The sequence below is a fragment of the Sycon ciliatum genome, chromosome 6, assembly GCF_964019385.1.
Source record: "Sycon ciliatum chromosome 6, ocSycCili1.1, whole genome shotgun sequence".
Classification (NCBI taxonomy): Eukaryota; Metazoa; Porifera; class Calcarea; order Leucosolenida; family Sycettidae; genus Sycon; species Sycon ciliatum.
In genome coordinates, this window is record NC_088648.1 from 34,253,259 (window position 1) to 34,265,638 (window position 12,380).

Genomic DNA, 12,380 nt, shown 5'->3' on the forward strand with positions numbered 1-12,380 from the left:
TTCTTGACACCAACCACGCCAACAGTCCGAAGCTATCTCAGGACTGTATTATCAATGTCTCCCGTTACTAACCACTACATTGTAAACCATACTATTCAGCTATTTCATGCGGAGAATCAAGATTGTTTTGGATCTGGTGTGTGGTTGCTATGCGTTGCCAAGGAAGTGAGTTCTCTCAGTTTGACATACATTATCTCTCTGATCTCAAATGTGTGGGACGTTTGTCGGACAAATCCGGTGATAGGCGATGACTATTTTGCTTGTAACTTTAGTTTCCTTTGTCCGATTTAGAAAAACTAAAGACCAAACTCCTCAGGAAGCTCTATTAAACCTATCCAAAAAGCAACACATAAGCCACAGAAAACCGATTTAAAAAGTGGTCTGAAGTCCCTAGCCATAGCCAGGGCATAGGCGCAGGCTCACATGCCCCATGATGCACAGCATATGCATAGTCTTTACTACGCGATGTAACTGTTTGTACATGACAGTTGCGGCCAAAGAAATCCGACCCACGACTCGGCCACGAGTCAAAAGCAGAACCGCATTTTATTTCCACATCTGACATGTACGATTCAACCCATTTTTCTTTATTTTGGCATTAGAGCTGGCCGCGAGGGCCGCAGGGACCGCATGCGCCTTGGCGCTGCTCTTAGCAAGTACATGTAGGTCGAATTTATTTTTTACTCGAGTCAGACTGCAAGTGCACGAGTCGATATAAAACGTATACTAGTAACTATAAACATGACGTACAATGCACGTGTAGATGTAGAGCCTACATGAGACTGTAGTCTGTACATGAGACTGTAGTCTGTAAATTATTTGGAAGATATCAACAAAGAATCGATCAACAAGACCCTCCCTTCCTCGGGGAGGGAGGGAGGGAGGGGGAGCGAGTGAGGGAGGGAGCGAGAGAGAGGGAGAGAAAAAGAGAGAGAGAGTCTGAGAGAGAGAGAGAGAGAGAGAAGGGAGGGAGGGAGGAGGAGAAGGATCTTCCTCTTCCTGTGAAGATGTCACTGTATGCCCGTCCTCCTCCGCGTGTGTAGGGCAGGGTCCAGCTGAGAACAGCGTGAAAGATGGTGAAAGACCGACACGTAAACCACCGAAATTGACAAAGGATCTGTCTGCGTCGGGAAGGGTTACGCGAAGCCAAGTAAAAATACGGACTGGTGAGGACGCACGTACAACGACAACGGAAGTGACAACAACAGTCAATATTCGAAAACGTGGTAGACCGCGAAAACGAACCTCAATATCGAACACCGGACAAGTTGGAGTAAGAAGATCAATAGAAGTCCGCAATGAAGGAGACGTAGCTGAAAGGACACTGGTCATCGCGCACACAACGGCTAGTGTCAGAAAACGTGGAAGGCCGCGGAAAAGCAAAGAGACGGATAGTGGTGATGCCGCGAAGAGGCGAGATGACGGGACATTGGAGGAGACTACACCCAACGGAGCTAAGAATCGCACTTCGTCCATCAAGCAACATCTGTCAGCCCGTACCAATTGTCGTGAGTTGTACAGTGATAATGTGTTCTCAATATTGTCACGTGGTAGATGTGCGTTGCATCTGGCTGTGTTAGAAGCTTTGTATATCCGTAAGTTAAATCCTGAACTTTGCGTACAGAAAGAAAATGTGTTGTCGCTACAATTGTTTGGTGTTACTCCTCGTCGAGGTGTTAACAATGTAACTTAATTTGCTCACTATGTTCTTGTCACTATTATTATTTCCTTCGAGTTTTGTGTCGTGCTGAACTTGATAATTTTCCACCTTGTCACGAGTGTTGTTATCTCATATCTTTACGCTATATAAGTTTTAGTCTTTCCAACTTGAGCCATTCCCTGTATAATCCTTGATGAGAAGGGACCGAAAACGTTCGGATACTTTGACAAGTGCCTTATTTTGACTGGATGTGTGTTTGCGTGGATACTTACGACCCAACACGTACCTTCGTTATTAAAATAAGAATAATAATAATACGAAGTAGTGGTTGCGACTTCGGCGATGATTTGTAAGAAATGGTTTGCTCCCACACCGGAGCTCGGGCTAGTTGTGACTCAGTCAAGTGTCGAGTAAAGTCGGCGGAATAGCGCGAGCTCCGGTGTGGGGAGCAAACCATTTCTAACAAATAATTATAATAATAAGGTGTACCCCGGGAACACTAGGCTGTAAGGAGCAACTTCTTGTCAATAAGATGATAATGGAGCACGCTCGGCATAATAAGCGCAATATCTCTGTTGCGTATATCGACTTCAAGAAAGCCTATGACAGCGTTTCTCATGTATGGATTATTCGGATGCTGGAGATGTACAAATTTAGCCCAGCTCTTGTCAAGTTCTTGGACGCAAGCATGCAGCTCTGGAATACACACATGAGTTTATCATATCAAAATGCACGGGTCTCAACAGAATCTGTCAGAATTCGCCGTGGTATCTTCCAAGGAGACACGCTATCACCCCTTTTGTTTTGCTTAGCTATTAACTGCATTTCAAGAGAGGGGCAGAAGACAGGCGGCGGATATCAAATGCAAATTGGACAGGTCTCAAAGGTCGTTTCTCAACTCCTGTACATGGATGACATTAAAATGTATGCCAAACATCGCAACCAGCTGAAGCCCATGACCAACGTCGCCCAGATCACAGCATCGGCCATTGGCCTGGAGTTTGGTGTTTCGAAGTGCGCCACGCTTCATGTACACCGGGGAGTGCTTGAGTGAAGTGATGCGGAGCCTGTCGAAACACTGTTGGGCATGGCTTTACCCACCCTGCAAGAAGATAACATGTACAAATACCTCGGATTCATTGAATCGGCTGCACTGCCGCATGGTGAGATAAAGAGCAAGCTTCGTGAGGATTATGGAAAGCGATTAGATGCGATCTTCAAGTCTGGATTAACGGCTGGATATTTAACAAAGGCAGTAAACACATGACATAATTAAAGACATATTCATAAATGACATACCTTCAATACCCATGAGCTACATTGTATATGATAATTATATCATTGTATCATCGTTCTAGCTCAATTTCTTTCCCCTGTCATAGTCCTGTTTATCATGTTCAGCATAAGCGAAGTTGTGGATCATGCTTGCATGGTTGACTCCAACGCGTACATGCAAGTAATAATAATAATAAACAAGTAAACACATACGCTGTGCCACTGCTCACCTACAGCTTTGGCATCATCAACTGGCGACCCGTAGAATTGGAGCAGCTGGATATCTTGCTCAGGAAGAAGCTCACCAAGAAGAGATGGCATCACTCTCGGGCTGACAGAGAGAGGGTGCATTTGGTGCGCGCCGAAGGTGGGCGTGGATTCCAGAGTGTGGTAGATCTACATGAACGATCCATCATCCAGATCAATAAATACATCGAGGGCCACCAAGACCACATTGCCATTGCTCTCCTAAAACAGTACCATCATGAAAAAGCAAAATACTCTGTCTCCAGTGATGATGCGAAATATTTGGCAAAGATTGGTATGGAGGAGTCAGCCACAAAGGAGCAAATACGCCAGGGATACCAGCGGCATCGGGAGGAGACAATCAGAAAGAAGCCTCTGCATGGCCAATTTTGGCTGATGCTGCAGGATGCTGAGCTGGATCGAAGGCTCTCCTTTGCGTGGTTGCGGTCTTCTGCTTTGCGTCCGGCGACAGAGAGTATTGTCATGGCCATACAGGACCAGGCTATCCCAACACGGAACTTACAAGAGATATTTAATCGAGGAACAGGTGTGTCAACGAAAACGAGTTGCAGGATGTGTGGCAGGGACAAGGAAATGGTTTTCCACCTTATTGGAGCGTGTACAGCTTGTGCGGGAAGTCACTATGTCAATCGCCACAACAGGTTAGCAAAATATCTCCACTGGACATTGTGCAGGAAGTATGGTGCATCGGACATTTCGAATAAGTACACAAGTCACCAACTCACCAACGTCGTGTACAGTGCTGAAACGGATGTGTCAATCTACTGGGAAGTGCCAATTCCAACAGCAGCGCCCGTTGGAGCAAACAGACCCGACATTATTATCAAGGGCAAAGATGAAGCGTTCCTTGTGGACGTAAGTGTCCCTCTGGATAGGAACATCCGCCGAAAATCTGTGGAAAAGATACAGAAATATCAAGGCCTGAAGCGTGAGGTGGAGCAGATGTGGCAGGTGCGGGCCAAGATCGTGCCAGTAATTGTGGGGGCATTAGGTGGATCAGGGGCGTGCTCGGCCCCCAACTAGGGGGGTGCACGGGAGCCGAGGGGAGCCCCCCCCCCGGCAATTTTCTGCAGTTTGTTTGCAACCTTTCTTGAATTTTAGAGCATATTTGCATACATTACAATTGCAATTACCCAGATTGAAAATATTTGGGGGGTGCACGTGCCCCCCGTGCCCATCGCCGAGCACGCGCCTGTGGATTAACCCCCTCGACTGCTGACTTTGTGAGGGAACTGGATGCCGGAGCCAGTGTATCGATCTTGCAAAAGGAGGCGCTCCTTGGCACAGTTGACATCATCAGGTCAATAACTCAGATGAAATAATAATTATACTCTAATAAGTTACATTGGTTTGCGAATGCCCATGGTTCGAACTATTAGTTGAAGCACCTATTTGCAGAAAATAATTATGATCGTAATAATATAACAGTAGAGCGAACATGCAGTCTGATCTCGATGCATGTCAAACATGGGGCAGGAACAATGGAGGTGAATTCTCAGCAAGCAATACATCCGTGCTGTGCCATAGAGCTATCAATGATACACCTACTGCAGGAATCCAATACCAAATGTACAATGAGTCATTAACGGTGGTTTCTGAACTGCAACATCTTGGCATCACCTTGACCGACAACCTGGATTTCCGCAAACATGTCGCCTCAATAACTTCGAAGTTCAGATATCGAGTGCACCTACTGTCAATTAGGTCCCAGCAACTTACGCCTTCGGCAATGATCATACTGTACAAAGGGTTCGTAAGACCTGTGATCGAATATAGCTGTACGGTGTGGTCGTTTGGATCTAATAAGAAACCCATGACCAGTCTTGATCAATTACAGGCAAGGTTTGCTAGAGCTCTACTGAAAAAGAAAAAAAGTGCACTTGATTACACTTCTTCCTAATCTGTCTTAAATTCTAAATGCTCCCTAGAGTCACTAGCCTATCGTCGTCAAATCATCAGTCTCACTACTTTTCACAGATATGTTTTCCATCATCGTGATTACCTTGCTGATTTCCATTTCAAGATTACGAATAGTGAGCGACGACCAAATAAAATCATTCTTCCCAAATTTAAATCATTGTCTAAGTCTCTCTTCATGTTCCGAACTGCTATTCTATGGAACTGTTTACCCCCCAGTCTAACATCGGAAGCCTCGCTCTATAAGTTCAAAGCTGCCCTCAGGAAATTTACGGCTGACTATGCTTATGCAATCAACGGAATTCCGCCACCTTGCAGTTGATTTTCCCCATTTCTCTCCTCATCAATCCCTACTTCTCTTTGTACATACATCTACATCTACTGTTCTTTCAATCAGTAGGCACATTGCCTTTGGGTCATTTCATAATAATAATACTTCCTCCGTATACAAAAACTTCGTGACTTTTTTGAACAGTGTTTTTGAGCAAGAACCTGCTCAACGAACGGCGCCAAAGGCTGTCATCGACAACCCACGTCCATGTCGAGGTTTGTTTGGTTGATCCCGATCGAACAGATTCTCCACGGACGCCCTGCATGTGAGGACGTTGCCGACAGAAACTCAAGAGTCATATGAAAAAAACTAACACTTACTTGCTCGAAACTGACACATTGAAGAAGTGTAGCTCGTGGCTGGAACACGGAGTCACGCGGCACTCGCTGCCCTGAAACAGGCCAGGCTCGTACTTGCGGTGCGCGGCCCCACAGATCTACGCGGCGTGAGAACATGGATTTGTTTCGCTCGCACGGCAAGATGAAACATTTCAGTCGTCGTGCAACCAGTGCAGACTCAGGATCAGAATGTCGATGGCCTGGCTTTCTTCGCCTCTCTCCAATCAGACGTCTCCTTTGTCGCCAAGGGGAATCGAAGGGACCTCCTCGAAGACATTGTAGAATGCGTGGGAGGATTATCCTGGCGAGAAAATGCGAAGCGTGTGGATGTGCTTGTACGACTCGTTTCACGGCATAATGGAGGCCGCGGGTTGGAACAACTGAATATAGACGACACCGATTCGTACACAGCTCTAGAGATGAAGAGGACGTAGCCAAAGTCCAGCGTCGGATCATCACTGCAGGTGACAAGAATCTGAACGAAATGCGAGCGCAAGCAGCGACTGTTGGCGATGCGGAGTCGGCGTCGTCAGGTGACAATGACATGAGCGACGAAGACTCTGAAAAACCTCCATCTCATTAGTCTGAGTTGCTTTTTTCTTTGTATATAGCTTGTTAACAGGTTAGACAATGCCACAAGTGTTATTCCGAGTCAAACGGAACAATTCCAGAGCTGTGCGCAGATTTCAAAAAAAGTCACGAAGCTTTTGTATACGGAGGAAGTAATAATAATAATAATAATAATAATATTAATCACTTGCCAATAACAAAGACAACAATAATACCATCAGCCCCTATTCACCGGTTTTGACGGTGCTTCACTGATGTTGAATGAGAAGAATTATATTGCTGCCTTAAATGCTTCATCTTCCACTCTCCTCTCCCCCATTTCCCCATTTTTCTTGCGATATTTATGTGGGAGACATCCTTTTAAATAAATACAATACAATACAATACAATACAAAGTGCTATTATGTCGCTGAAGGGCTCGATTTCAGATTTGATGACGGTTACTTTTCAACGGATTTTGTTTTCTGATTTAGCTCTCTTGCTATTACTGTACCTATTATTATTATTATTATTATTATTTTTTCTTATTTTGTTAGGGATTTCCCAACAGGCAATGTTGCCTTTTTACTGGGAACCCTAAATGAGACTTTGTGTGAGCGCGAAACAAAGCAGGCGACTGCTTGTGTTAAGTCTCATTCTCGCAGATTAGTTGTATAATAGATTGTACATGCATCATTGTAGATTTGCTGTTCACAGTATTTCTCTCTTTTTTCTTTCTTTTTTCCCAGTCTCCCTTATTATATTTTCTTTACATACAACAGCAGTACTCCCCATGGTCTTAAATGACCCGGGATGCTGCATAATACAAACACAAAACCAATAAAGCCACCCCCATAATATTGGCTATCCAAGGTTCGATTAAAATACTAAGAACTATCCTTAACATGTAGATGCACCTCTGCTGCGTTTGCATGTTCAATAGCTAAGAGACTTGAATAACGACTGATAAAGTTATTTCCTTTGTTACTCCCTTCATTGGTTGATGTTTTTTGCCTGTCGCTGCAAATTCTTTATTATTGTTTTGATGTTGGAGTTCGGATTGAGTTTCTTTCCTTTCTACCTCTTCCTTCCCCTATTTCTTGTCCCTTTGGTTTTTAGCTTTTTAATTTTTTCACTTTCTTTTTGCTGTCCCGCCCATGGAAATATTTCCCGGTGGGTCTGGCTTATCGCCTTCGAAAAAAGTGAATAAAGGAGACATAATAATAATAACAGGCAACTCTTTCAGAGTAATCTGCGTCCAAGAAAGTTGGTCTCTCGGAACCATGATCCGTTTCACTTCTCCACGTTTCTTTTGTCCTTATTGATGCTTCTAGACGAGAGGTCACCCGGGAACCAAGTCGCAGTATACGCCAGGGCACAGGGCTCTCAAGTAATTCGCCTGGCTGCGTTAACATTCAACAAGGGACCTTGAACAGCGGACAGGAAGTCACTGACCTTAGAATTCATCTCAGCACTGACAAGATTACCTACATGTACATTGAGCTCCAGTCCGTCAGGCAACTTAACTGTCTCCTTCAGCTTTCCATCCTTGATGGCCTTGGTGATCTGGTCATTCCACGTCTTCATGTTGTCTTTGGCGTCTTTAAGAGCCTTCTGAAGCAGCTCGAGCATTTTTTTTATTCTACCCTTGGCTTCGTAGTCTTCAACGATTTTGATGGTATTCCGGATAGCTTCCTCAATCATGGTGACAATAATAACAGCCTTAATCACCTGCCTGACGATCTGACTTGCTCCCTGGCCAGCTGCCTCATCTACAGCAGCGTCTACCGCTCCCTCCGCTGCTGTTTCTCCCGCCGCTTCGCCAGCAGCTTCGGCTGCTGCGTCACCTGCTCCTTTTGCTGCTGCCTCTACAGCTGCATGAGCAGCCGCTTCTCATGCTGCTTCTGCTGCAGCCCCTCCTGCAGCCTCCGCTGCAGCTTCAGCAGCGGCCTCAGCAGCAGCATCAGCTGCAACATCACCAGAAATACCAACGACAATACCCATCTTGGCGAGAAGAACTTTGTGTAGGTTCAAGACGTAAAATAAGTCAAAACCAACGATGTTTTGTGCTTTAGCATTAGATGCGTCCGCCTTTTATTCGCAGCCGTGTGTACAAAGTCCGATAGGGATATCATGGGGATATCGTGGAGCAAGATTATCAACGAGTTACGTCGGAATCACTGGCAGCGGTCCCTACTCCACCCACCGTTCACGTACGTATCGTTTCATGATGTTGTTTGCATTGGCCGAGTCGCTAGGTGAGTCTGCGTGGGTCATTCACAAAACCGGTGCAGGGCCAGAGACACTATTTTGTACAGCAGATTTAAACGCCTACCCATGCATGGCATGACGCAGTATGACTTGTCCTCTTGACACGTACCCATGTGCCTGCCTAATGTTAGCACTCTGACCTACAGTACATGACACGTACATACATGTAGTCATTATCATTAGCCTAGGTTGACAGGTCGTACCACCCACGGCCACGTGCACACCACCCCCCCCCCCGCCCCTACATGTACTGTCGTGGACATGGAAATCCGGTCGATTGACCTGGACCGGCGCCCTCAGCGCGTAGCTCTACAGGACGCTGCGTGCAGGGCACATGTTGATCCGATACAACCAGTGCGCTGCAGCGCATAAAATGCATGTGTGTACCACTTATCCACGGCTGCATGGCCAGCACTGTGGGGCCGCTAGACGTGTGACCGGGTTTCCATGTCCACGACACTACATGATTGTACTGCACTGACTTTAATACATAGTAATGCAAGTCATACATTCTACACTACGTCGCTAGCTCATACATGTACATGTACAGTCATGTATGTACGTGTACACTCTGGATGGCAGTCGTGAATCAGTCACGTGTCAAGTCGTCGGGGGAATAGTGCGAGCTCCAGTGTGGGAGCAAACCCATTCCTGTACATTGTACATAAATCATTATTTTCACACGACACAGACTAGCACCACACATCATTCGTTGCGACGAGTGATGAATGATACGTGGTGCTCTGTAGCTCTGTCGTGTGTAGCTCTATTCGAATGAATATTGAGCACCCTATGGCCTACCAAGCTGGAGGCCGCGAGGACTCTCATTTGTACAATGTACACTGCACATGTACACGTACATTACAAATCTCTCGTTTATACATGTACTCGCTTTACGCAACTCACCACTCACTCGCTCGTTCTTTAAATTTGTCTGTCGTTCTGAGTAGATACCGCACCCACATTCCGTCACTTTTCTTCTCGCACATACATGTGTACATGACAGGGTGTACACTGTACAATGTATGCAAAGGGAAAGAGGCCAGGACGAGGTGAAGTGACATAATTGAATTACTTGAATCTCGGTGGCAGCCTCATGATCCGCTGTCCCTTCTCCGATTCCGCTGCTGACAATAGAAGTTTCCACAGCGCTGGAAGCGGTATCAGCAACCGCCGAAGCAACAATTTTTAATTTATTTACTGTTTCAGCAGCAGCCTGAGCCGCACCCTCTATAGCAGCGTCCGCACCGACTTCTTCCAAAACACCCGCAACTATTCCCATGTTTGCGCTGATTGGCTTGGATTGATCACACTAGAAACCTCTAACAAGTATTCTGAGCTAAGCAACCCAGCATGCCGCTACTCATACTATGATGAGTGTTCAGATGACGTACAGTGTAAATCCAGTGCTGGATCTGCCAGGATATTGGGCCTGGGTCTTCTTTCCATACAGTCTGTGAGCTGTCAGTCTAGCATCCTTATCCCCACGTACATACAGGTAGGGTCAACTTCTGCATTAGGAAAATATTGAAGCAGAAAATCGAATACTGTTTTCATCTTGAAGTACTTCAATACAAATTCCAAATTCTCTCATTCCTTATCTATTTCAATGTATACATCTTTCCAATCCTTTCCCCACCGCCTACAATTGCTCCTCATAAATAAAGTGAAATTAGCTTGATTCGCGGCCGCATCACCTGACTTGTTGATGAACACATCAAGAAAAAAACATTTGCACCGACGGGCCACCCCTTTGCCCATACAATATTATTATTTAGTATTATTTTAATAAGGCAGTCCCCACAGACTCAAGGTCTTCTTACGGGGTACCCTAAGAATGAAAGTAATGCATGGCGATACATGTCACGGTGCATGTACATGTACATCCTAGTGTTGTATGAAGACCTTATAAGTCAGTCAGGGAAGAGTGGATGAGGGAGGGGGGGGGGGGATGAGTCTCCCATAATCAGATTTGCAACAGGCAACTCTTTTAGAGTAATCTGCGTCCAGGAATGTTGGTCTCTCGGAACCATGATCCGTTTCACGTCTCCACGTTTCTTTTGTCCTTGTTGATGCTTCTAGACGAGAGGTCACCCGTGAACCAAGTCGCAGAATACAACAGGGCTCTCCTGTAAGTCGCCTGAACTGAAGGGTTTGATCTTACCTAAATAGATTGTCCCGATTATCCGTACCAAAAACTGGTCCAATTATCTGTGTATGATGTTCCTACCAGAACATGTTCTGGGATGAACAGTACCCCTGGGCAGCTAGCTAAGCCTTCCCCTACGTTGCAAGACTGGAACGTTTGTGTTCTCATAAAACACACTTGTACCAATTGATTGGTTAGTAACTAGTTTCAAAGTAGTTATAGTGTTACAGAGGATGAAAGATACTAAACTCAATCTTCTCCAGCAGTAGATGCCAAAGTCTTCACTAGTCAACAGAGGCTTCTGCAAGGGAATACAAAAAAGAGATAATTCTATAGCTGCATAAACGAAAGACAATTCTATAGCTGGTCATTAAATGGAATCCTAGTGCATGATTCATAGCAGGTTGTTGCGATAATTCTGTGTTTGCGGCCAGAGGATTAAGCATCGCGATCCCTGATGGCTTTGATGTTGGCTGTAAGCTGGGCTACATGGAAATCAACACCAGCTTCCTTCTTGATGGCATCATCCTTGGCATCCCAGGTATTCACCGTTGCCAGGAAAGGATCAGCGGCCTTCAGGAATGCGGTCTTGGCCTTCTTGACAGCATCCTCGATCTTTCCAATGTCCTTCTTGTTGGACGTGGCCACTGCGTTAACATTCAACAGGGGACCTTGAACAGCGGACAGGAACTTGCTGACCTCGGAATTCATCTCAGCACTGAAAAGTGTACCTACATTGAGCTCCAGTCCGTCAGGCAACTTAACTGTCTCCTTCAACTTTCCATCCTTGATGGCCTTGGGGATCTGGTCATTCAACGTCTTCATGTTGTCTTTGGCGTCTTTAAGAGCCTTCTGAAGCAGCTCGAGCATTTTCTTTATTCTACCATTGGCATCGTTAGCTTCAACGATTGTGATGGTGGTTCGGATAGCTTTCTCAATCATGGTGACAATAATAACAGACCTAATCACCTTCCTGACGATCTGACTTGCTCCCTGGCCAGCTGCCTCATCTAAAGCAGCGTCTACCGCTCCCTCGGCTGCTGCTTCTCCCGCAGCTTCGCCAGCAGCTTCGGCTGCTGCATCACCTGCTCCTTCTGCTGCTGCCTCTGCAGCTGCATCAGCAGCCGCTTCTCCTGCTGCTTCTGCTGCAGCCTCTCCTGCAGCCTCAGCTGCTGCTTCAGCAGCGGCGTCAGCAACAGCATCAGCCGCAACATCACCAGCAATACCAACGACAATACCCATCTTGGCGAGAAGAACTTTGTGTTGGTTCAAGACGTAAAATAAGTCAAAACCAACGGTGTTAGCTTTAGCTTTGGATACGTCCGCCTTTTATTCGCTGCCGTGTGTACAAAGTCCGATAGAGAACAGCTGCTACAGCACTCGGATATCGTAGAGCAAGATTATCAACGTCGGAATCGCTGGCAGCGGTCTCTATTCCAGCTTCACGTTTCATGATTTGTTTGCATTAGCCGAGTCGCTGTGTGAGTCTGCGTGGGTCGTTCAGGAAACTGGTGCAGGGCCTAATGCAGCAAACTCAAACGCATACCCATGCCATGGCATGACGCAGTATGATTGGTCCTCTTGACACATAGCCATATCCCTCTCTGACACTGAAATGACAGT

General features: G+C 46.0%; 1 protein-coding gene across 1 annotated transcript; it reads right to left on the bottom strand.

The window, feature by feature from the left end:
- Positions 1 to 11,195: 11,195 nt before the first annotated feature.
- LOC135820259 (coiled-coil domain-containing protein 8-like) lies at positions 11,196 to 11,999 on the bottom strand. The gene has a single exon (XM_065333575.1). It carries the CDS (start codon positions 11,997 to 11,999, stop codon positions 11,196 to 11,198), a length of 804 nt encoding a protein of 267 aa, XP_065189647.1.
- Positions 12,000 to 12,380: the final 381 nt, after the last annotated feature.

Excerpts from the sequence above, each read along its gene's own strand:
- LOC135820259 (XM_065333575.1), bottom strand. The coding sequence starts at position 11,999 with ATGGGTATTGTCGTTGGTATTGCTGGTGATGTTGCGGCTGATGCTGTT.